A 23,665-nucleotide genomic window follows, 5' to 3' on the forward strand; every position below is an offset into this window, starting at 1 on the left:
ATGCACTCCACTTGGGCGGCTCAAAGCCCACACACGTACGTAAATAGTATCATGGAACGGGGTTCACTCGTTCCTATTCCTTTGTCGGCTGGGCTCACTAGTATTCCTTTCTCGGCCTGAAAATAATCAATGACTTTGCGTTCATTTGAAAGAAGTGGCAATGTCTATACTCGAGTGCTATTTTACCAATTGGCGCAGCCCTGAGCATTTATTGAATTGACTTCAGGCATCATGGCGGTCAGCTGTGCGGCGTCGAAGGACCCATTGTGTTAGCTAGCTGCTCGAACCGGAGACGGAGAGAGCAGGACGGCTCGCCTCGGACGTCGTCGCCCCTAAATGCGCTGGTTCTCCTGGCGTCGCGCAGCTTTCCTACCGCTTTCACGCGGCTCCAAACAACCTCGGATCCCCTTCTTCGGACTCGTTGGGCTCGGAGTAAAAACTTGCCGCTCGCCGTAAGGACCTAGCCCGAGAGCCTTCGTGGACACTTTTCCAGCCTCCTTTGTTTTTGTTTTGTTTTGTTTGGGAACTGGGAACCCCTGACGCTAAAGGCCCCGAGCTAGCGGAATTAGCCGGTTGCTAATCGGTGTTTTCGCGCGAGGAGAGGATTGTTTTGCTTGTTTTTTTTCCCCCTCAAAGAGTCATTTTCAGCATTCAGCGCTCGCTTTGTTTGGACTTTTTAAGGGAGTTGAAGCCGCCCACCCTTTTGACTGTTTTGCGACTCTTTGTGTGTGTTGTGTGTGGCCAGTTAACGCAGTGAGGGGGCGCGGGGATGACTCCGGAGCCGAGGTGGCCAATTGTGCGCACGGTGGACTAATTTGATGGTCGCCAACATCCAGGAGACTTTAGTCCGTAGCGCGTAGACCTCCGAGACACACCCGCGGGGGCGGCACGAGCCTTCTATCCCCTCCTGGTCGCGCTTCCTAGAGGATTTTCCGCTCCTTCCGACTCCCCGAGTGCCAACGGCCGCCCGCCGGGACCATGGAGGAGCACGACAACATGGACTACTTCTACCAGCAGGTCGTGCAGAAGGACGTGAGCCGCCGGCTGCAAGTCGGCCAGCAACTCATCGACTACCTGAGTGAGCCGTCACGCTCGCCGGACGTGGAGCAGGACAAGCCCCGCTTGGACAAGACCGTGGACGAACTCTCTGGCTGGATCAACTCCAGCAATTTCAAGGTGAGGGCAAGAAAGCAGGAGCGGCGTGCTTGCCCGCTTCCTCTTTTGGATGAATTGCGTTGGCCGGACGTGTATTTTTCTTTGGGCCACCCCCTTAGTCGGGACGGAGAGAGGCGTGCTCCTCTGTAGGCTTGCTTGCTTGCTTGCTTGCTTGCTTGCTTGCTTGCTTGCCCTCAAAAGCCAGTCCAAGCCACGCAAAGAGTAGAAAAAGCCTATTTCATTCACGTACTACGTATTTTGGCAGGTGGCGCTCTTGGGCATCGACATCTGCGCCGCCTTGGTGGAGCGACTGGGCGAGCGATTCCGGGGCTACCTGGGCACAGGTGAGTCAGTCAGTCCACTTGTTCCCGCCGGGGACCAAATGACGTGACGAAAAGGCCTTCGGCCGGCGTGTGTCTTTGCAGTCCTGCCGGCGCTGGTGGACCGCCTGGGGGACGGCAAGGACCAAGTGCGGGAGAACAGCCAAGCGCTCATCCTTCGCTGCATGGAGCGGACGGCCTCGCCCACGGTAATGCTGGCCGTCTTTGGCAAGCGTGACCGGACAGCCGTCCTATTTAAATGAGCCGGGGGGTCTCCGAGAGCCCCCTTTCGGCCCTTAATCCTCTCTGAGCGGCCGGCGTGGCGTCTCTCTCTCTCTCGTTCCCTCCCTCGAGCGGCCTCTCTTGATCTCCCCGACGGGCTCATTTCTACTGGTGGCTAAGTGTCCGCCGCCTGTCTCTCTTTTTCTCTCCAGCACGTGTGGGAAAGGCTGCTGCCCGGCTTCAAGCACAAGAACTTCCGCAGCCGCGAAGGACTGTGCCAGTGCCTGGGCGCCACGCTGGCCTCGTAAGTAGGACAGCTTCTCGGGAAGAAGGAGGGCGCGTCCCCGTTATGGGGGGGGGGGGGTCGCGCGTCCACAAAGCGTGCCGTCTTAACGTGGCCCGACTCTCGGGATTAAGGCTGTCCCGCCGTTCTCGTCGCCACGCCGCCCGTCCATTTCCCCAAATAGTGAGAAATGACTCTTAGTGGCGGTAGAAAATTGGAAATCAAACAAAGTCATTTTTTTGCACTCGTATGGATTGGCACATTTATTGATGAACAACTAGGCCCCGCTAGCCCCCTCCCTCCCAGTCCCCGAAGAACCCTGTCAGACACAGCTCTTTACAATCCAAATAAGTGAGAGAGAGAGAGAGAGACACACACTTGCCTGGAAAGAAAAAAGTGGGCTTCAGCTCTCCTCGCACCATCTCCAGGCTTCAACTGCCAAAGCTAACGTAACGTGACACCACGCCACGGCGCCCCCTCCCCCCTTCTCCGCCGCAGAGATTCCTACGTCTTTTCCAGCTGAGAAAGTACGGAGGGACCCCAAGTCGCCGAGGCAGCATATTTTGGACCCCCCGCCCCTTCTTTCTCTGGCTCGCGACTGGCACTGACGCCGAGCGCCGCCGCTTGATCCGAGGTGGCTGGGCGGCTTGGCGGTGAAGACAAAAAGCGTGGCCCAATCATTCCCCTCGTCATGGCTAATAGCTAGCCAGCTCAGTGCAGACTTTTGAATGTGACGCCACTCGATTGAAATGTTAACCAAATGCAAAACGCCTGCATTGGATGGCCGCTTATTGGCGGATGTGGATTTCCAATTGAGCCGCTCAAAAGCTAGACACTTTATAACATCCATTTCTACTCCAAATGCCTTCCGGCAACGTGGAAACAAAAATGGACTAAAAAGGTCAAATGTGACGGCGAGGGCCAATATATTTGTGAGCAACCCCAAGCGTCGCTGGCCTCTTCTGTTGGCTGGACTCCACAAGGGGGGCCAAATATGGTGGTGGTGGTGGTGGTGGGCAATCTTCTTGTTGTAATGCCGGTGTTTTGCCCCGTCCAGGTTCAGCGCTCGTACCTTGACCCTGAGCAAGATCATTCCTCATCTGTGCATTTTGACGGCGGACCAGAACCCTCAGGTAAGCGGCGACCTCTTTTCAAGTTGCCGGGCACGCTTTGGGAAACGCTTTGGCTCAGCCGACAATGAAACTTTGCCCGCCCGTGTCACGCAGGTACGAGAGGCCTCCATCGCCACCATCGTGGACGTTTACCGGCACGTCGGCGAACGGGTGCGGGCGGACTTGGCCAAGAGGGGACTTCCTGCCGCACGGTCAGTTCTTTTGGCCCTTTTGCCGGATAGCTAGATCGCTAGGTAGCCGGCTAGCTAGCGGGCTAGCTGGCTTGCTGCCCCGTCCTGTCCCGGGCCGTGCCGCGCCGTGCCACGCGGCGCTCTGCCCTTCTCACAGAGGCGCTTTTGATCCCGAGCACAATGCATCCCGCTGGGCGGAGCCGCGGCGCTTTGGCGTGTTTTTGACCGGTGAAAAACTTCCTATTGATCCTAACGCAAAGCTCATTACTCTAGCATTCCAGTTCAAAGCTTAGGTGAGAAATACTGAGAGCCATTTTGAAAACCCCCTTCACGGACGCTCCTGGTGCCGTACGACCTTCATCTTTCTCTCTCTTTTTTCATTTAAAGCGCCACGTCAAATAAACTCGCTGCCGTCAATGAATTCTATGGCTGTTGAATAGCATCGTCGCATCAAAATGTGGATTTGTTAAGCGTGAAGAAAGTAAATGCGTTGACAGGGGGAGAGAGAGAGAGAGAGAGAGACAGGCTGGGCTTGTTCTTAGCCCCTCCCCCCTCTGACCACAGCACTGTGTGTGTGCCGAGAGGTTATGTAAAGGGGAAGCAGATCCGCTGGCTGCTAATCACCCCGCCGTCAAAGTTGGCTCCACGCTGTTCGCCACCGACACGCACGTCCACTTACGCGAGGAGAACAGTAGGTGGCGATATACCAGCCCCCTCCTCCCCCCACCTCATCTCGGAGAGCCACTGCGCCATGCGGGATCCAAAGAGCCCATCCGCCATTCTCTCTGCGGCCCACTATTTGATATGCCAGCGAAAGGACGTGGGGCGGTCCCTTTGAGGCGGCGGAATTGCAGGGAGCGCCAAAGCGCCAGCGCTCTTACCGCCAGGGTGCGTGGCGCTGCTATTTTGGTCCGACGGCCAGCTCGCGGCGGCAACGGTGGCGGCGGCTCGACGTGCCGAGCGCCCCCGGACGGGGCGGTCCCGGAATGATCTTTTGTTTTCTTCTCCCTCCCGCTAGGTTGCAGGCCATATTGGCTCGCTTCGATGAGGCTCTGAATTCCGGCAACATGGCTCTCAGCCCGGATCACGGTAAGTGGCGAGGCCAGGTGAGGTGAGGGGGGTGGGTGGGTGTTTGGGGGGTTTTGGCCCGGTTTTCCGCCCGGTTTTCCGCCTGACTAAACCGCCACCGTCCGTCATCTCATCCCGACGCGCGCATTTTATTTGGAATGTGACGAGGGGATCAGAGCAAGCTAGCTGTGTGTCGGCAGAGGCCTTTTTTCCGTCCGGATGCTGTGGCGCGCAGGTCGCCATGGCAACTAGGCCAGCTCCACGTCTTTGGGCCGCTCGTCTCCGTCCACTCCCTCGTCTCATTTCACGTGCGCCGCCTCCCCGCGACGGGATCGGGATGATGTCACCTCTCGTCCCATTGGCCGCCGTCCTTGAGCGGGGAGGGAGGGAGAGGGGGGGAAGTATGTGTGAAAAATAATGCCGGTAGCGCCTGTGGCGGATGGGAGGCTTTTAGGATTTTTTTTTTTAAGGGGTAGTAGCCTCGTATTTTTCTGTATTTTTTTTTGTCTATGACGGGGGGGGGGGGTGTCCCTCCGCCGGCATGAGACGACTCGTCCGTCGGCGCATCTGCGGCGGCGGTGGTGAGTGCGTCGCTCCGGCGATGGGGCGGATCCACGGCGCCCTGGCTCCGCGCCAGAGCATGGGTAAAGCCCCGGAGCTAACCCCGGGCCTTTCTCTCGGCAGATCGCAGTTTCGACGACGACGGCGACGACGACAGCGTGGACGGGAACCGCTCGTCTTCCTCGGCCTTCAAGATCCCCAAAGTTCCCAAGAAGGCGGCCGAGCCGGCGGCGACGGCGGCGCGCCGCCCCGCGGTGGCAAAGATAGGTGCGGGCGCTTTCCCCCTCCGCTTGGACGCTCCGGCCCGCCGTTTGTTTGAGCGTCGGAGGTGTGGGTTGCAGGCTCCAAAGACGGCGCCGGCGGCGTGGACGAGGACGACTTTGTCAAGGCTTTCACCGACGTCCCCGCCGTCCAGGTGGGAGGCCGTCTTCCCCGAGGCGGCGGCGGCGACGTCCGAGCAAAGGCGGGCTTTGGCAGCATCGGCGTTTGCACTTTTTGCCCGCAGATCTACTCCAGCAGGGACCTGGAAGAGAACCTCAACAAGATCCGGGAAATCTGCTCCGACGACAAGCACGACTGGGACCAGCGGGCTGTGGCCGTAAGTCCGGGCAAATGAGGGCTTGGGAAAATGAGGGCTCATTGGACGCACCGTCGATGGGACGGGCCGGCGTTTCGCCCGCCCCCAAGTGCTCTCTGCCCTGGGAAATGCTTCATTTTTTTCCTCCCTTTCTCCCTTTCTCCCTCCCTCCCTTTCTCCCTCCCTCCCTCCCTCCGCCTGTCGGTCCATCAGATGAAGAAAATCCGCTCGCTGCTGGTGGCCGGCGCGGCTTCCCACGACTGCTTCTACCAGCACCTGCGCCTCCTGGACGGAGCCTTCAAGCTCTCCGCCAAGGACCTGCGATCCCAAGTGGTCCGGGAGGCCTGCATCACCGTGGCGTAGGTGTCCGGCGCCCAAACTTCCGGCATTCTTTCTCTGTGAGTCGGTGGCGGTGACCTGACCCCCGACCCTTCCGCCGCAGCCACCTCTCTTCCGTGCTGGGCAACAAATTTGACCACGGCGCCGAAGCCATCGTGCCCGTCCTCTTCAACCTCATCCCCAACTGCGCCAAAGTCATGGCCACCTCCGGCGTCTCGGCTATCCGCATCATCATAAAGGTAGCGTCGACGCTTGAATGTATCAAATGACTGGCAACAACAACAACAACAACAAAAAACCCCTCTGGTAACCCTGGTTTGTTTCAGCACACGCACGTCCCCCGACTGATCCCCCTGATCACCGGTAACTGCGCGTCCAAGTCGGTGTCCGTTCGAAGGTGGGCGCGCTCGTCGGTCCCGTCGACTGCCAGAAAAAAGACGAGCCGCTTGAAAATGGACTTCCTCTTCCTTTAGGCGCTGTTACGACTTTTTGGACCTCCTCTTGCAAGAGTGGCACACGCATTCGCTGGAGAGGTGAGCCGGCGTGGACCGCCGTAGAGCGGCGGCGTCCACCCCGACCGACCGAGCGCGCACTGCTGTAAACGGTGGGACTGTGACCGGCAGGCACGCGGCCGTTTTGGTGGAGAGCATCAAGAAGGGAATCCGAGACGCCGACTCGGAAGCGCGTGTGGAGGCCCGCAAGTGAGTGGGGTTGGGCAAAAGGTCATGTGTGTGGGGGCGCTTGGTCAAAGCAAAGCTCTTCCTTCCCACGAACCCCCCCCCCCCCCCCCCCCTCCGCCGCCAGGGCTTACTGGGGTCTGAGAAGCCACTTCCCGGCGGAGGCGGACGCCCTGTACAACTCTCTGGAGTCGTCGTACCAGCGCACCTTGCAGTCCTGCCTGCGCAGTTCGGGCAGCGTGGCTTCGCTGCCTCAGAGCGACCGTTCGTCCTCCTCCTCGCAGGAGAGCCTCAAGTAAGAAAGAGCCAAAGTAAGATCCAGCCGGATCCGGCATGGCCGCCGCCCTTTGTGGCCGGCCGTCTTAGCCGGGGCTACGGCTGTTTTTATTCTTGCCTTTAGCCACGCCGGCCGTCTTCCCGTAGGCAACTTTTGGAGAGCTTGAAAAGAAAAATGTTACGTACACGCCCGCATGGGTATTTGACCTGTCCTATTTTCTTCTTCTTCTTTTTTTTTGTCCCCCCCGCACAGTCGGCCGCTGTCTTCCAAATGGTCGGCGGCGGCGGCGCCCGGTCGAGGTGAGTCTGCGGCGCAAAATGCACAGTCGATGCACGCAGCCACACCCGATGATCCTGCCCGTTGATTTTTGTACTGTGATTCCCGCATGTGTCCGGTCACCACCTTTGTCTCGAACCCATCACCACCTACCACCTACCACCACCCACCACCCACCACCACACCACTCCCGACCGTCAGTCCCCGCCGGGCCAAAAGGCGTGTCGGCCACCCCCCTGCAGCGCTCCCGCAGCGACGTAGACGTCAACGCCGCCGCCGCTCAGAGCCGGCGGGTGGCGCCCAAGGGGCCCGGTCGCCTGCTCCCCGGCTCCTACGCCTCACTGGGTAAATCTCTCGGTTGACTTCCAAAGTGCCGGCCGACGCCAGGACCTGAAAAACCACTTTTTTTTTTTTTTTTTTTTCCCCACTGAAAAGAGTCCTTTGAGTCATTTGACTCTTTTGAGTCGTTCGAACGGCGGAGCCGTCGACTAATGCAGGGCTCTTCTTTCTCTTGTCTTTTCGGGCCTTTGCTTTTGGATCCCGGCGGTCCTCTTTCCATTTTCTCGCCCTCTGCCCCATCCATTCGTTCTTCTCCATCCGCCCGTAAAGACGATACCCGCGATAGAGCGGATGGTAAGCTGGTCCATCTCCCCCAATTCCCGTTCCCGCCGTCTTCCATTTTGATGTGTCGCTTGCCTGCTTGCTCACTTGCACCTCCACCCTCACTTCCTGGTTTCCCCCAGCCCAAGTTACACCTGGGGTTTTTACCGCTTGAGCGTAGGGCGCTAACGTCCTCCCGGTGGGAGCTGCCCTTTTTCAATGTGTCTTTTTACCTCCTCGCAGGCCGCGTACGCGCCAAGCAACCTTTGACGACCGGCGGTGGCGGCGGCGGTGGCGGCGGCGGCGGGGGCGGCGCCTCTGGCCAAACAGACTCCAGGGGTCGCAGCCGTAGCAAAATGGTGTCCCAGTCACAACGTGAGTAGTGGCGGCGCGTTGGGCGGCGTGGGCTCTCTCTCGTTCTCTCTCTCTCTCTCTCTCTCTCTCGTTCTCTCTCTCTCTCTCTCCTGGGCTTTTGTCTGGCGCCTCTGGCCTTCACGGCGGCGGCGCTCTTTTTCTGCCTTCAGGTTCCGACGAATCCGATTGCACGCCAGGTATTCCCCTCGCGCGCATACGTCCAATCACATGTGCGTGTTTGTAACGTTGTTCCATCGTGCGAGCGTCTAAATCTCATCATCGGGTGTGTTTGTTTGTTTGGTTGGCTCTTTTTTTTTTTTTTTATCTACGTTCGAAATACGGTGGAACCTCTGAGGCCGCAAATTAGAAAAAGAATCTGGAATTGGTTAGCGTTAACTTTGTGAGGCGAGGGGCGTGTCTCCACCAGAGTACCGTAGAGAGATCTCGTCGCGATTCCGAGTTGCTAACCTTCTTAGTGACCTGAAAAAATGGAGCCGGCTAATTGTGTGGCCTTTCTTCTTCAATGTGAACATGACAGCCACAAAAAAGAAAATGCTTTTGAGTTGGCCGCCAAAATGGAATGGCTTTGTGTGTCTTTCCACGCAGGCTTTGCATGGAGTTTTTGTTTTTTTTTCTAGAGGTTCCACTCTCTCTGCTTTGGGGCGTGCCCTTGCATGCCACCTTTTGCCCAGCAAACGCAGGTGTAGCAAATGACAACTCGTTAAGCGGCGTTAAGCTAGCGGCGTTTAGTCGGGTAGGATGGACTTCCGGAAGACGTGAAACGCATGCAAAAAATGGTGTCTTTAGTTTCCTTGCTTTTGCTCTCCATTCCCCGTGCTGTGGATATGGCTTGGCTTTACTGGACTTGTGTTGCCTGGACTGGGCTCCCCCTTTTTTTCCCAGCTGGGCCATTTTGCGGTCTCTCCCCCGTGTTTGTGTGGCGGCCCTCCCCACACCCCAAGCTCCTTTCTCCCGGCATGCCGGCGTCGCTCGCTTCCCCGCACGCGTGTTCCCGTATCGAGGCAAAGAAAATAAAAAAGGACGGCACGTATACGCTATCCCGCAGCGTAGGCCCCCGGATAAATAATCAATCCCCTTGGCCGAGGAGAGTCAGGAACGACGGCGGTGAAAAAGGGCCCCCATTTTTGCGCGCGTTGGCCGTCTCTCTATCTCTCTGTTTCTGTATTTCCGCCGTCCCGGATGGGAAGGCCACCAGCCGCCCGTGTCTGAATGGGTGCTCCCTTCTCCCTTCTCCCCCCCCAAGCCGGAAGCCGTAGCGGCTCCCCCGGCCGAGTGCTGACCACCACGGCGCTGAGCACGCTCAAGTCGTCGGCCCGGCGGGTCACGCCGGGAGGAGGCAGGCGGAGCCGCATCCCCCGCAGCCAGGGCTGCTCCAGAGACTCGTCGCCCACGCGCCTGTCCGTGGGTGAGTGCCGGCCGGGTAGACCCGTGTGGACGTAGTTATGTGTTTTTGGCTGTGCAGCCTTTGATTGTCTTTTGCTACCTTTCTCTCTCTCTCTTTCTATTCTGTCTTTTTCTCTCTTCCTCTCTCTTCCTCTCCAGCTCCCTCCAGCAGCAGCTGCATCTACAACGGTGCCAGCAGAGGAGGTAAGCCGTAAGCTTAAAGCCCGGAGCCTAAAGGCAAAAGGGCCAGCGGCGGCCCCGCCGTCCCGTCTCCGCCCCCTATCCGCCGCCCCTCCCGGGCAAAGCGGCGGTCGGTCCTGGCGTCTCTGGCACTCGGCCGAGTCGGTTTTGCGGCGGCCCGGAGGCGGGGACGGAGCCGTCGGCGGTGGGCCGCCTCCGTGAGCCACCTGGCATTAAGGCTGTCCGTAGAACAAAAAGTCAAAAGAAACCTTATAGGCAAGATTTTGAAGCGCAAGGTGGTCCCGATGCTCGCCCGGGGCACCTCCCGAGCCACTTTCCTCCCTCCTTCTTTTTGTTGTTTGTTTTCCCTGAGGTTTGTCTCTCTCTTTGACTCTTCTTCTTCTTTTTTTTTTTCTTCTTCCCTTCTTTTTTTGCGTTTTGGGGTGGGGGCGGGCCTTTACGGCGGCGCCAGTTCGGGGCAGCCGCATCCCCCGGCCCAGTATGAGTCAGGGCTGCAGCCGAGAGGCCAGCAGGGAGAGCAGCCGGGACGCCAGCCCCGTCCGTTCCTTGGCGCCCTTGGGTGAGTAGCTGGGTTGCCCTTCTTATAGTGCCAAGGCCTAGGGTGGGTGGATATGTTATATTGGGCTTTGACTTTTTTTTTTTTTCTTTCTCCATTTTGATTTGTCTTTTTCAAATGTGGTCGGCAGCCTCGCGGAGCTACTCTCGCTCCACGGGAACCCTCCACGCCCCCGAGCTTTTCGGGGCCGCAGGTCAAGGCTGAGTACTCGTACTTGTTTTTGCCGGCAGTGGCCTCCCTCCCTCCCTCCCTCCCTCCCCCTCTCCCTTCCATTTGCCATCTTTTTCTTTTGCCATTTGCTTTTTTTTGTGCCTTTTGAAGTTGTGATGGCGGAATGGCATGTTTCCTTCCTTCTTTCCTTCCTTCCTTCTTTCCTTCCTCCCTTCCTTCCTTCCTTCTTTCCTTCCTCCCTTCCTTCCTTCCTTCTTTCCTTCCTTCCACGCCGTTGCGTTTCCAAATAGCAGAAAAGCCTTTGGGGCAGCTTCCAATCCAAATCCATCCAAAAAGCAGGGTCCTCCTCGGTTGCACGTTGTCACGGCACGTTACGGCACGGCCGGCCCTCCTTGTCTGTTTTCCAAAGTGTCTCCCTTTTGAATCCAATCTGCTATTGCCAACACAACAAGTGGACAGTGAGGCTTTGTTTTTGTTTTTTTTTGTTTTTTTGTTTTTCAATGTTTCTTTTGCTTCCGAAATGTCACCTAACCCATCCCAAGAATGAAGCGGCGACCCGTCGTGCCCGCCGGCGTCCTTTCCCCAGTCGATTTCTCCCGCCGTCCCCGCCGTCGGTGACCCTCCCTTTTCCTCTTCCCACGGCAGGTTCCAGTTTGGGCGGCGCGGGTCAGTCGGGCCGCCTTTCGTCCTCGGTCAGCGCCATGAGGGTCCTCAACACCGGCTCGGACGTGGAAGAGGCGCTGGCGGACGCCCTGGTGAGTCCAAATCCCCGGCGCGCGCGTCCCACGTCCGGCGCGCATGCTCGCCCGCCCGCCCGCCCGCCGGAGCGCTAGACCGACTAACCCGGCTTCTACCTCTCGTTAATGCAATCAGCTGTTGGGAGACGTGCGATCCAAGGTCAGCTTCTTCCTCTTCTTCCCCGCCTCCGGTCCCGTGCCGTCTCCACACGTGCATTTGCCGCTCGTCTTTGTCTAGATATTGCACCGATTCTCCCCCTCCAAACGTACTTGATTTTGTCGGGGTGAGGGGGCCTCTGGCTAAGGGGCACGTCTCGCCCCTCGGTTTCGACTGGCCCACTGGCACGGCTCCGTTCCACCGACGGGAATTGAAGTGGAGCTTTGCTGGTTGAAGGCTTGACTTGTTGCCTTTCTCTCTTCCTCTTTTTGTTTTGTTTTGTTTTCCGTCCCTCCCCCTTCCCCGCAGAAGAAGCCGGCACGGCGGCGCTACGAAAACTACGGCATGTACTCGGACGACGACGCCAACAGCGACGCGTCCAGCGCCTGCTCGGAGAGGTCCTACAGTTCCAGGAACGGCGGCGCCATTCCCACCTACATGAGGCAGACGGAAGACGTGGCCGAGGTGCGTGCGTGCGTCCGCCCTCCCGCCCGCCGGGACGCGCGTGGAAACCGGAGCAAAACCCGGCCGGCCGAGCGACGCTCTCACGCCGCTTTTACCGGCGGCGTCCAGGTGTTGAACCGCTGCGCCAGCGCCAACTGGTCGGAGAGGAAGGAGGGTCTTCTGGGACTTCAGGCTCTTTTAAAGAACCAGCGCTCCCTCAGGCGAGTTTGCCGGCGCTTGGCGGCGAGTTTGCCGGCGCTTGGCGGTGCCTGGAACTGGGCGGCGCTTGGCGGCGCCTGGAACTGGGCGGAAAGTTGACCTTGTTTTTTTTTTTTTTTCTCTTCCGCAGCCGGGTGGAGTTGAAGAGACTGTGCGAGATCTTCACCCGCATGTTTGCCGACCCTCACAGCAAGGTACGCTTTGCATGCACGGCTCCAGCGCTTTTGGTCCACTGTACCGGATTCTGCCAGAAAAAAAGGGCGCAACGTACGCCAGGCGCAGACACCCGCATGCGCCCGCGCACGCACGCACACATTATTGAATGAGGAGTGACGCTTCACGCTAGATATTGCTTTGAGGTGCGAATGGAGCGCTACTTTAATGACACGTTGCATTTTGGAGTCCACTTGATGAAGGGGTGGAGGGGGACTGAAAAACCCTGGTTTTCTTCTCCACTTGGCCATCCCCAAAAACGCAAGTTTGTTGAGGCATGCCTTTTCCTAACGGCACGTGGGTCTGAGCGCAGGCTCGCCATGTGACTCCAGGGAGGGAGGGCCTAACTCCTTTTTAGTCTTTCCTGATTTTGTTGAATTTTCAAACCTAGTGGCTAGCCCGCTGCTCCCTCCCGCTAACCCGCATGGGCTCCTCTTCTTACCGGCCCGGTTTGCTTTTTCTCTTTTTTTCCTCGCCCCCCTTTTTTTTTGATCATTTGATGATTTCAATGAATTTCAGCGGGACTCTGGCAGGGCGTACGGCACGGCAGAATCCGGTATAAGCTCGGCTTCCTTCAAGGTACCGACCGCGTCCCATCCGTCCCGTCCCCCTGGTCGGCCATTTTTGTTTGTTTTTGTTTGTGGTCCCTTCTTCGGAGCCGGCCTTTCCAAATGTTTGACTGTGCAAAAGTTGTTTCTTTTGTATTCTAACCGGCGCCTTTCCTCCTCCGATCTCTCCTCCTTCATGCCGCCACCGCCATGGCCGCTGCGCGTCCTCTTCCCCCACCTGAAACGGCACAGAGGGTAAGTGCCGTCGTCCCGTCCTTTGGTTTGTGTGGGGTGACGCCACGTGGTACACATCTGGTGGTTCTTACCGGCTTTAGCGGGGAAAGCCAATGGCCCCGGCGGCCGGCCCGAGCGACTTTTTCTTTTTTTTGTTCTCCTCCCGGTCAGGTGTTCAGCATGTTCTTGGAGACCTTGGTGGACTTCATTCAAGTGCACAAGGAGGAGCTGCAAGACTGGCTCTTTGTGTTGCTGACGCAGCTCCTGAAGAAGATGGGCGCCGACCTGCTGGGCTCGGTGCAAGCCAAGGTCCAGAGGGCGCTGGACGTCACCCGGTGCGTGAGAGAGATGGGCCGAGCACGTGAGCCCGTGGGCGATCCGGACCAACCGCCGTTTGTGTCCCCTTTTGCCGTCCCCCCGCAGTGAGGCCTTCCCCAACGACCTGCAGTTTACCATCCTCATGAGGTTCACCGTGGACCAGACGCAGACGCCCAACCTCAAGGTAAAGCGAGCCCACCGAGAGCAGGCGGGGGCCCTTCTTCTTTCCCCGCCGTTGTCGCCGTCGTCGTCTCGCCCCCACCCCCCCGAGCCCTTCTGCGACTCCATTGGTATATGGCGACGCCTCGCTAGAGTAGAAATTGGCCAGCCGCGGCGACTTGTGCGTCCGTCGATCCAGAGCCACGCGCCAGATCCAAGCGGCGTCGTCACTACGCCGTCGTTCGACGCCTAAAATGTGAAATTTGGGCCAGAGACGGGCGATAGGACGGCAAAGCCCCCCCCCCAGACCCCCCCATCGCCTCTTTCCTGGCGCTGGGCCCACTTGACGTGGTACTTTTCCTCTCTGTGTCTTTCCCAAGCCCGTTGGGAGCTCGTGTCGTGGGGGGTCGCCGCTAAAATGCTTCCCCCCCAGGGCGCGACGGCGCCACGCCTGCTCGCTTGACGAGCAGGCCGCCGCCTGGAGACGCTCCCGCCAGGTCAGTCAGACTGTAAGAGGCGTCCGTTGTTCTTTTCCCGGAGCAGGAGCCAATTTACGTCCGCCGGCGGCGGCGGCGGTCCGTGCGAACGATTGAAGAGGGGGGCGGCGTTGAGCCTCGCCTTGATTTTGACATTTTTTTGTTGGGCAAAGCAAAAGTAAAAGCTTTTTCAGACATTTACGTAACCGTGGTAACCCTCCAAGCGCTGTCCGTCTCTGTCGACGGCAGAGACTCTCTCTCTCTGTCCATGTCTTCAAATGTCTCTCTTTCCCACCTCCGAGGGGCTTTTCTCTCTGGCTTGGGCTCCCCCCCCCCCACCTTAATGCTTTTGCTTTGCTTTTTTTTTTGTCCGGCAGGTAAAAGTGGCCATTTTGCGCTACATCGAGACGCTGACTCTGCAAATGGAGGCCCCCGACTTTGTCAACTCCAGCGAGACCCGGCTGGCCGTCTCTCGCGTCATCACCTGGACCACCGACCCCAAGAGCTCGGAGGTCCGAAAGGTGGGTCACCGCCGGCGCGGTGGTGCTCCTCCGAGGCTTGACCAAATCCAAAACCCCCCCCCTCCCGGTGTGGTTGCAGGCGGCCCAGGCGGTGCTGATCGCCCTGTTCCAGCTCAACACGCCCGAGTTCAGCATGCTGCTGGCGGCGCTGCCCAAGACCTTCCAGGACGGAGCCACCAAGCTGCTCCAGAACCACCTGAAGAACGCCGGCCAGGTTAGGGTCGCTCGCCGGCCGGCGGATGGGCCCCGCCCGGCGGATGGGCCCCGCCCGGCGGATGGGCCCCGCCCGGCGGACGGGCCCCGCCCGGCCTTTTGACACTCAACCCCTCCACCCCAGGCGTCCGCGGGCAGCCCCCTGAGCCGACACGGCCCCCGGTCGCCGGCCGGTTGGTCCAGCCCCGTCACGTCCCCCACCGACGTCTCGCTCGACGGCCCCGTGCCCGGGTAAGGAAGAGCGCGGTGGAGGAAGGACGGTCGAAGTCGGGCCCCAAACGGGCTCCCCCGCCCGATTGGGCTCACCCGCTTTTGTTTTTTTTTTTGGGTCCGGCTTTCCAGCGCCTTCGACTACGAGACGGAGAACCTGGACTCGGAGGACATCTACAGCTCGCTGAAGGGCGTCACCGAGGCCATTCAGAACTTCAGCGTGCGCAGCCAAGAGGACATGAACGAGCAGCTGGCGCCCGAGCCGGGCGGCGGTGGCGGCGGGCGCACGGCCCTGGACAACAAGACCTCCCTGCTCAACACCCCCCTGCTTTCGTCCAGCCCGCGAGGCGCCCGCAAGCACTTCCCCGACTCGCCGCACAAGGCCGGCCGCAAAGACGAGGAGCCGGAGGAGCGCCTGGCCGACGGTAAGTCCCGAGGGTAGCCGAGAGAGAGAGAGAGAGAGAGTGAGTGAGCGTCCGCTCGTCGGTCGGTCAGTCGGTCGCCCCGCCCACCGTCGCCTCCTTTTGGCAGAAGGCGGGCCGGCTCGCTCGGAGCTGATGGGCCAGCTGCTGAAGGAGCTATCCAATCACAACGAGCGCGCCGAAGAACGCAAGACGGCGCTGGGAGAGCTGCTCCGGCTCATCCGCGACGACGCGCAGCAGCTGTGGGACGAGCACTTCAAGACCATCCTTCTGCTGCTGCTGGAGACCATGGGCGACCCGGAGGTACGGGCTCTCCACCTTGGGTTTGTCATTTGGAGCTCCTCCCGGTAAAGCTCCACTTTCCACCTCCTCCTCCTCCCTCCCTCCCTCCCTCCCGCGCACAGCACGTCATCCGTACGCTGGCTCTGCGGGTCCTGCGGGAGATTTTGGGCAAGCAGCCGTGGAGGTTTAAGAACTACGCCGAGCTCACCATCATGAAGGCTTTGGAGGCGCACAAGGACCCTCACAAGGAGGTAGAGGCGGAGCCGCCCGCCCGCCCGCCCGCTTTCTGGTTGACAGTGTTGACAAAGGTCGCTGGCTGGGCCGCAGGTGGTCCGGGCGGCCGAGGAGACGGCGGCCACGCTGGCCCTGTCCATCGGGCCCGAGCAGTGCGTCAAGGTCCTGTGTCCCATCGTCCAGTCGGCCGACTACCCCGTCAACCTGGCCGCCATCAAGATGCAGACCAAGGTGGCGGAGAGGATGCCCCGCGACGCCCTGGCCGGCCTGCTCGCCGAGATTGTGCCGGGACTCGTGCAGGCCAGTAGTAGTATTAGTAGTGGTAGTAGTGGTAGTGGTGGTGGTGGTGGTGGGACGATGGGAGGGATCGGTCTCTGGCTGCCATTGCGACGGCCCAAACAGCTAACGCTCACCACCTGCGCCTCAACAGGGTTACGACAACTCGGAGAGCAGCGTGAGGAAAGCCTGCGTCTTCTGCCTGGTGGCCATCTACGCCGTGGTCGGGGAAGACCTCAAGCCGCATCTCAGCCAGCTCTCCAGCAGCAAGGTGAGCCCAAAAGCTCTCCATCATCTTCTCTTTTCCTGCTTGCCTTCCTTCCTAACCCCCGCCCTGCAGCCCATTTGCATGCTTGCCTTCCTTCCTTCCTTCCTTTCTTCCTATCAACCTGCCCATTTGCAAGGGGAGCACTGATGGTGTATATCTTTTTCCCCTCCAAGCTGAAGCTGCTCAACCTTTACATCAAGCGCGCCCAGTCGGGTTCCGGCGGGAGCGAGCCCTCGGACAACCTTTAGGGGAGTCCTGTCCTCGACATGTCCGTCCTTCCCCGCCAGCCAGGATTTTCTGCTCACCCTGCCTTGCCCCGCCCCCTGGCTAACCGGGACGGATGCTCCTCCCCCCCACCCCCCCTTGCCCTCCTCCCGATGATCATTTAGCTCCAAGCTGCCCGCCGCCGTCGCCGCAAAAAGGTTCCACGGAAAGCAAAACGGTACACAAACAAAGCGAGCGAGCGAGCGAGGGGGGCCGCCGACGTCAACGGATCCCCCATTCTGAGTCCACGTGGGCGCAGCTGGCTCCGACGGCCCGCCGTCGTTCTTTCAATGCGTCCAGTGTATTTTCAAAGCCCCCTCCCCGCTTCCGATAAATAAACAACTTGTACATATGGGCGTTTTGGTCATTTGGAGGGCAGCCGCTGCGACTATCCCCCGTTCCCCCGTGACACGTCAATCCCGTCACGTCGATGTTGTTTTGTTGGCCACGCCATCCGAGGGTCCAGGGGCACCCACCGCGGTACCATTTGGAGAAAGGAACCCGGTCCGTGTGATCCAAAAAGTTGTCCAATCACATTTATTTTGAAATTGCCCAATCTATGTGAAGTCATTGGAACAGCCCCCCCCCCCCCCCCCCCCCCCCCCCAAAAAAAAAATGTCAGTTCATGCGATGGGATAGATGCACTCACTGGGTGGGAGATATTAAGGATGACAAAACTTCTGGTAGTCGAGAGCTAAAGGGTTTTACAAGTCTTAACTAGGAGAGAAAAAAAATGACATTCTGAAAATACGAATGGGTGGAACCCGTCAGTTGCTAGTTGTTGGGTGTTGTCCCCCCACTCCTTATTATTATGCAACAATGTAGGTGTCTGCCCCCCCCCCCCCCCCCTGCAGAATTGCAATAATCCCCCCACCGTCCCCTATTTATTTCCACCTTGGCAAGAGTGTCCTCAGCCCACCCCGTCCCGTCACTCTTGCACACTTTGACCGCTCAGTCGGTCGATCGGTTCAATGATTGACCCGAAGAACGAATACCGGAGGAGCACCTGCGTGGCCTGCGACAACGAACTAGTGCTGTCATGATCGCGAGTTCGGAACTTCGGCGCAGCCCGGCCCGGCCGGCTGATTGATTTGGACCTTTTTAATTCACCAAGAAAGAGAGAGCAAGAGTAGGGGAGGAGGGAGAGAGAGAGAGAGACATCGTGTGGAGCAGCGCCGGGCGCGATGCTCTTCTGGCGGCCTTGCATCGAGAACTTCAGGGCGAGCGCGCCGTCGCCACACGAGCCAGGACAGCGACGGTACCCTCCCGTGTTTAGCCTCTTGATTCTTTTTTTGTTTTCCTCTCGTTTTCCGCGTCGTCTTCGTTGACGTTGACTTTGACGCGGCGAACGTTTCGCCGTGACGAACGCGGCCGTCTACTTTTCCCTGTCACCACAAAGACCTCCAAGCGAATGACAGAACAGGAGGCACCAAAAAGAAGGGAGCGTTGCGTGATCGATTGAGGGGGACGGGGCGGGGTTTGCGGTCGAAACGGGGCGGGGTTTGCGGTCGCCGTTGCCAAATGACGGAAATAACGGACACCGTCGCCGATTGGCCCAGCGGTCGCAGCGGCTCTGACAGGCGCGCGCCGATTGGCCGGCGAGAAAGCTCCGGAGCGAGAGGCCGAGCCCGCCGGAGAAACAGCACCTCGACAGTGCGGACTCTGCAGAGCCAACGACGGGTCGGGCGCGGAGGAGCCATGTCGACGCCCGGTTGCGCGCTTCTTCGGCTTTGGGCTCAAGGACCGCGGCGGCGAGGAGACGCCTGCGAGCCGGCCTGGTGACCACACCGCTCGGAGCGGCCGGGTCGTGGCCGGGGGAGCTGCGACTAGGCGAATAAGATCCCGGACATTGACTCCAAAGCGACGAGACGCGACAGGATCTTGTCGCACGCTAGGTAGCCCGACCGTCCACAGCTGAGCCGGGGATGGACTAACCCGAGCCGCCCGACCAACAAAAACAAAACAAAAACAATCCAGCATTCCCTCTAGTCACTCGCCTCCATTTGTCCGACTTTGCCGTTTATGACGGGGGCAACAAAACAAGAGGGGGGAGAAAACGTCCCGACCCGCAGCTAGCCCAGCCTAGCCTAGCACTGTTAGCATGTGAGATTGACGTTCCTCTCCCTCCGAGTCACGACCGTCATTTCGGGGCCACAAACTTAATAGCGTGGCGGCTTGGAGTGAACATTTTGGACCGGCTCACCGCATAGCTACTGTGACGCCCGCCAAATGTGGACTAATATGGAGCTGTCTTGCGTCTCTGTTGGCTTTGCCTGGCTAGTGAGCTAGGCTAGGCTAAATTAGCCAGCGAGAGAGAGCGCGGACGGACGGACGTACGGACTTCCTCGCTCCTCGTCCTCAGCGCACAGTAAACACCCCCCTCCCTCCACCACCACCACTCCAAGTGACAAGCTGGCGGCCCCCCAAGTAGAAGGCGAGGACAAGGAGCTGGGCCCAATGGCCTGGGTGCTGAAAATCGACGACGCCACCATCGAGTCGGGGCTGGTGCACGACTTCGACGCCAGCCTCTCGGGCATCGGCCAGGAGTTGGGGGCGGCGGCCTACAGCATGAGGTCGGTGGTCTTGACGCCTGCTCCAGACAGAGAAGCGCCCGTGCGGCCGAGACTTGCTCAATATCCCCCCCCCCCCCCCCCCAGTATGCAATTCACTCCCACCGGCGGTCGCCGTGGTTCCCCCGTCGCGTCAGGAACCCGACGGACGGGGGTCCAACTAGTTGCCACGGTTGAGGGGCTGTCGAGGGACTTTTATTGGCCGCTTGACCCTCCCCGCCGCCCCTCGCTAGCATGTCCACCTTAGATGAGACGCTTTTCAATCCAGCTCCAATCCATGCCCCCAGTTTATTCATTGGGAGGAACGCTGGCAACGTGCCACCTTCAGAGCCAGCTCCAAATTTGCCGCCCGAGCCGAAGCCACCGCCCGCACGAGCCGTTTGTTTGACGCACACGAGTGCTCTTATCTGCCGTGGGCCCGCGGCCACCTTTATCTCCGCCGCGTGGTCTTCGTCAAACTGCCGGCGTCGGCGACGACGACGTCGGCTCGGGAACGCCCCTTCAATAATACCCAACGTGACGTAGTCTTCTAGTTTTGCTGTTCTCCGAAATGGCCGGGACCCCCGCTTGACGCCAACTCTCTCTGACCCAGCGCTCTCTTTTGTCTGTCTGTTTGTTATTTTCAGCGACGTGCTGGCCCTGCCCATCTTCAAGCAGGAGGACTCGGGCCTGGCCCCGGAGAACGACAGCAAGAACCCCCCCTTCCAGTACGTGCTGTGCGCCGCCACCTCGCCGGCCGTCAAGCTGCACGACGAGACGCTCACGTACCTCAACCAAGGTCAAGCGGGAGGGAGCCGGTCTCCGTCGAGGTTTTTTTTTTTTTGGGCCGGATCCACCCGGGGCGCCGGACGTGCCGACCCCGCGCCGCTCCAAAGTTTAACGGAGATAATCCCACCATGAGCCGCCCTTCACGAACCATGTCCTTTGTGCCGTGTAGGCCAGTCCTACGAGGTGCGCATGTTGGACAACAGAAAGTCCGGGGAGGTACCGGAGATCACCAACAAGATGGTGAAGGTGAGGGCACGGGGCGACGTAACCCGGCTTTTGCGCCACGTGACGTAAGCCGGCCTTTAACGCCGCCCGCCCTCCCGCCCGCCCGGCAGAGCACGGTGCGAGTGGTGTTCCACGACCGACGCCTTCAGTACACGGAACATCAGCAGCTGGAGGGATGGAAGTGGAACCGTCCCGGCGACCGCTTGCTGGATATCGGTAACCCGCCACGAAAGCCTGGCCTGGGCCACACGCGCGCCGGGCGGGGTCAGCAGACGGATATTGTGCCGGACAGATATTCCCATGTCGGTGGGCGTGGTGGAGCCCAAGACGCACCCCTCCCAGCTCAACGCCGCCGAGTTCCTGTGGGACCTGAACAAGAGAGCCTCGGTCTTTGTGCAGGTGAGGCCGACTCGCCGTGGGCGTATGGCTTGTCCTTTTTTGGACGGACGGACATTGGAGCGGGTGGGCCGCCACCGTCTCGTCGCGGGTAACGATACCCCCCGTCCTCCCACCCTGCCCGCAGGTCCACTGCATCAGCACCGAGTTCACGCCACGGAAGCACGGCGGCGAGAAGGGCGTCCCCTTCAGGATTCAGATCGACACCTTTGCGCCGGGAGACGCCGGCGATTACGGCGAGCACCTGCACTCGGCCTCCTGCCAAATTAAAGTCTTCAAGGTGGGAAGGCCCTCCCGCCCGAGGGCGGGTCCCCCCACCCGGACCTCCGTTTTCAAGACGCTGGTCCTTTTCAGCCAAAAGGGGCGGATCGCAAGCAGAAAACGGACCGCGAGAAGATGGAAAAGCGCAGCGCTCAGGAGAAGGAGAAGTACCGGCCTTCTTACGATACCACTATCCTGTCCGAGGTCAGTTGGGTATTGAGCGTGGCGCCGCCGGCTAACTTTGGCCCCGACGGCTAACTTTGGCCCCGACGGCTAACTTTGGCCCCGCCGGCTAACTCTGGCCCCGCCGGCTAACTCTGGCCCCGCCGGCTAACTCTGGCCCCGCCGGCTAACTCTGGCCCCGCCGGCTAACTTTGGCCCCGCCCCACAGAGCCGACTGGAGCCCGTGATCGAGGAGGCGGGCGACCACGAGCTGAAAAAGTCCAGCAAGCGGACGCTACCGGCCGACTGCGGCGACTCCCTGGCCAAGAGGGGCAGCGTAAGGGCTGGGGGACGGAGCGCTTGCTTGGCTCTTGCTCGGCGTTGAGCCCAGCAAGGATCTGGCCCACTCTTTTCTCTGGCTTTGGCTTTTAGTGTTCGCCGTGGACGGACAGCGCTTACGTGGCCCCCAATCAGGCAGCTACTCCCCCCTTCACGTCCACTCCTCTCTCCACCTACGCCGGCTCTGGCACCAGCGCCGCTGGCGGCGGCGCTGGCATCGGCGCTGCCGCCGCCGCCAGCGCCAACGCCAGCGCCACCGCCAGTGCCACCTCCTCCTCCTCGCTCCCCGACAGGTAGGCAAGCACGCCGCCTCGCTCGCCCCGCCTCGCCCGCCCCGCCCCACGGCAGTCCAGGAGTGGACGTCTCCGTCTCTTCCCCCAGCGACTCGTCCTCGCCCAATCACCAGGCGGAAGCCGGCGCCCGTGCCGGCACAGAGGTCGGTCCCGCCGGCCCGCGCTCGCTCGCTCGGGCGCGTTTCTAACGTGGGCGGCGTCTCCCCGGCTCGTAGCAGTTGAGTCCCGCCGCGTCCATTCAGGAGACGCAAAAATGGCTGCTGAAAAACCGCTTCAACTCTTACACGCGGCTCTTCGCCCACTTCTCAGGTACTTTGGCGTGCGTGCGTGCGTGCGGGCGGACATTTTGTGGAGCGTCGTGGCTTGACGCCGACCGGCGTTCTTTGTTTGCTCAGGTTGCGATTTGTTAAAGCTGACCCGGGACGACCTGGTCCAGATTTGCGGTCCCGCCGACGGGATCCGACTCTTCAATGCGCTCAAATCCAAGTGCGTACGTCGGGCTCTCGGGCGGGCCGGCTTTTTCCCCGCGCCCCTGACGGCCCTTTCCACCCACCCCCGAGTTAGGTCCGTGCGTCCTCGCTTGACTCTGTACGTGTGTCAGGAGCCCCCCGAGCACAGCCCCCCGCCGGAGAGGCACGCCGGCGGCCAGAACGGCGAAGGGGGAGCGACGCCCGCTTTACACGGTAGGAAGCTCCAGGACGTCGGCGGCCAGTTCCGAGGGACGGGGGAGGAAAGACGCTGGTGGTGCTGGTGGTGCTGGTGGTGGTGGTGGTGGTGTTTATTTTCTTTTTCTGGATTTTTTTTTCTCTCTTCCCGACAGTGTACCACGCCCTGTACCTGGAGGAGCTGACGGCGGCCGAACTGATCCGCAAGATGGCCGGCGTGTGCCGCCTCCCGCCGGGGACCGTCAAGCAGGCGTACCGGCAGGGGCCCACCGGCATCCACATCCTGCTCAGCGACCAGGTGGGAACGCCCCTTTTGCGTGTGGCGCTTGGCGCCGGCTGACGCTCCGTCTGTGGTTCCGCGCAGATGGTGTACAACCTGACGGACGAGAGCTGCTTCGTCATCGCCGCGGTCAAAGGTGAGTCCCGACGGCCCGGTCCCGCCCGCGTCGGCGCCGCTTAAAGCTCGGCCGCGCTCTTCCGTCCCGCAGACGAGCGAGACCAAGGACTACATCTGGTCCTGAAGTAGGCTCAGTCTCCTCCCCGTTTCCTTTTCGTGGATCGATCGGACGGACGGACAAACAAACGGCCCAGGCGAGTGAAGAAAGGAGACGTGTAAAAATGTCAGAATCTGACAATGCGGGGGAAGTTTCCAATGTTTCATATTGAAAACACAGCGAGAGAGAGAGAGGGGGGGGGGGGATAGGCGCTGCCTAGAGCGCTAGCTTCTTTGTCCCCTGTCCTTTGTCTTTTAGCCTTTTTCATTGTACTTGATGGGCAGCATGTAGGCTAGGCCAGACCAGGCCAGACCAGGTCAGGCCAAGTCAATACTGCCGTGATGGCCATCCTTGACAAAGGAGGAAGGAACAGGCCCCGTCTTAACGCCATCCACGGACCGCGCTGGGCTATATAAATGGAGGAGTTAGCGCCAATCCCCCGCCCAATTTTCAGCTATTTTTTTTTCTTCCCCGTGAAGCCTCCGTTTTTTTTGACCGGCTTGATTGATGGTAAGACAGGGACCAAAAGCGTGGACCACTTGTTTTGTTTGCCTCCTGGCAATGTTCCCTTTTTTTATGTAGAGCGTGAAAGATCTGAGAAATGCCAAGGAAGCTTTGGGCCGCGCTGGTAAGAAAATAGGCTTCCAATTGCATCGATGAAATGTCACTGGGCTTTTTTTTTGACTTGTGGTCCGTCTAATTCACTAGAACTGAAAAAGAACTTTTTTGCGAGAAGCTCAGTGCTCTCACTTCAGTTTTTTTTTTGAGGGGGGGGGGGGACTTTTAAACTCGTTGATCATGGAAGAATACACATTTTTTTTGGTCAATTGGAATGTTTTGAAAATGTCAAAGTCCAAAATGCAAGCCTTAACCATCAGGATTTTTTAAGGAGGACAAAAAATACAAATCTATATATATTGCCTAGGATTCTTTGGTAGTTGGACACCTTTTTT

General features: G+C 59.6%; 2 protein-coding genes across 18 annotated transcripts; both read left to right on the forward strand.

Annotated features, from left to right (window-relative positions):
• Positions 1–49: 49 nt before the first annotated feature.
• On the forward strand, positions 50–16,811 carry clasp2 (cytoplasmic linker associated protein 2). 15 transcript variants are annotated; one of them, XM_077742799.1, is made up of 43 exons: positions 50–1,176; positions 1,421–1,499; positions 1,581–1,684; positions 1,910–2,001; positions 3,038–3,113; positions 3,207–3,304; positions 4,302–4,372; positions 5,036–5,179; positions 5,254–5,327; positions 5,418–5,510; positions 5,703–5,848; positions 5,932–6,067; positions 6,155–6,225; positions 6,302–6,361; positions 6,452–6,529; positions 6,633–6,800; positions 7,035–7,081; positions 7,260–7,403; positions 7,668–7,691; positions 7,902–8,033; positions 8,183–8,209; positions 9,277–9,438; positions 9,576–9,620; positions 10,069–10,176; positions 10,304–10,366; positions 10,990–11,099; positions 11,218–11,241; positions 11,548–11,703; positions 11,812–11,903; positions 12,032–12,095; positions 12,634–12,693; positions 12,915–12,917; positions 13,068–13,231; positions 13,320–13,398; positions 14,227–14,370; positions 14,450–14,584; positions 14,708–14,814; positions 14,926–15,218; positions 15,325–15,518; positions 15,620–15,748; positions 15,825–16,031; positions 16,162–16,278; positions 16,449–16,811. In XM_077742799.1, exons 1-43 carry the CDS (start codon positions 979–981, stop codon positions 16,521–16,523), a joined length of 4,593 nt encoding a protein of 1,530 aa, XP_077598925.1. In that variant the 5' UTR covers positions 50–978; the 3' UTR covers positions 16,524–16,811. The 15 variants fall into 15 exon arrangements, with proteins under 15 accessions (XP_077598925.1, XP_077598912.1, XP_077598910.1 ...); XM_077742786.1 differs by lacking the exon at positions 12,634–12,693 and having other exon boundaries at positions 53–1,176; positions 12,915–13,231; positions 15,328–15,518; XM_077742784.1 differs by lacking the exon at positions 12,634–12,693 and having other exon boundaries at positions 54–1,176; positions 12,915–13,231.
• A 743-nt stretch (positions 16,812–17,554) lies between these two features.
• On the forward strand, positions 17,555–22,891 carry ubp1 (upstream binding protein 1). 3 transcript variants are annotated; one of them, XM_077743690.1, is made up of 16 exons: positions 17,555–17,797; positions 19,736–19,887; positions 20,047–20,123; positions 20,213–20,318; positions 20,395–20,501; positions 20,626–20,778; positions 20,853–20,963; positions 21,151–21,258; positions 21,354–21,553; positions 21,642–21,696; positions 21,769–21,862; positions 21,949–22,039; positions 22,118–22,236; positions 22,374–22,516; positions 22,583–22,634; positions 22,707–22,891. In XM_077743690.1, the coding sequence occupies exons 1-16, from the start codon at positions 17,724–17,726 to the stop codon at positions 22,742–22,744; spliced, it is 1,680 nt and encodes a 559-aa protein (XP_077599816.1). In that variant the 5' UTR covers positions 17,555–17,723; the 3' UTR covers positions 22,745–22,891. The 3 variants fall into 3 exon arrangements, with proteins under 3 accessions (XP_077599816.1, XP_077599814.1, XP_077599813.1); XM_077743688.1 differs by lacking the exon at positions 17,555–17,797 and adding an exon at positions 18,046–19,112 and having other exon boundaries at positions 21,772–21,862; XM_077743687.1 differs by lacking the exon at positions 17,555–17,797 and adding an exon at positions 18,047–19,112.
• Positions 22,892–23,665: the final 774 nt, after the last annotated feature.

Source organism: Stigmatopora nigra, chromosome 21 (assembly GCF_051989575.1).
Source record: "Stigmatopora nigra isolate UIUO_SnigA chromosome 21, RoL_Snig_1.1, whole genome shotgun sequence".
Lineage (NCBI taxonomy): Eukaryota > Metazoa > Chordata > Actinopteri > Syngnathiformes > Syngnathidae > Stigmatopora > Stigmatopora nigra.

Bases quoted from the DNA above. Each gene is read 5' to 3' on its own strand.
- ubp1 (XM_077743687.1), top strand. From the start codon at position 18,997: ATGGCCTGGGTGCTGAAAATCGACGACGCCACCATCGAGTCGGGGCTG. The intron at 20,124-20,212 runs GTGAGGGCACGG...CCCGCCCGGCAG, and splicing joins TCACCAACAAGATGGTGAAG to AGCACGGTGCGAGTGGTGTT. The intron at 20,319-20,394 runs GTAACCCGCCAC...TGTGCCGGACAG, and splicing joins CGACCGCTTGCTGGATATCG to ATATTCCCATGTCGGTGGGC.
- clasp2 (XM_077742784.1), top strand. From the start codon at position 979: ATGGAGGAGCACGACAACATGGACTACTTCTACCAGCAGGTCGTGCAG. The intron at 8,210-9,276 runs GTATTCCCCTCG...TCCCCCCCCAAG, and splicing joins CGAATCCGATTGCACGCCAG to CCGGAAGCCGTAGCGGCTCC. The intron at 14,585-14,707 runs GTTAGGGTCGCT...CCTCCACCCCAG, and splicing joins ACCTGAAGAACGCCGGCCAG to GCGTCCGCGGGCAGCCCCCT.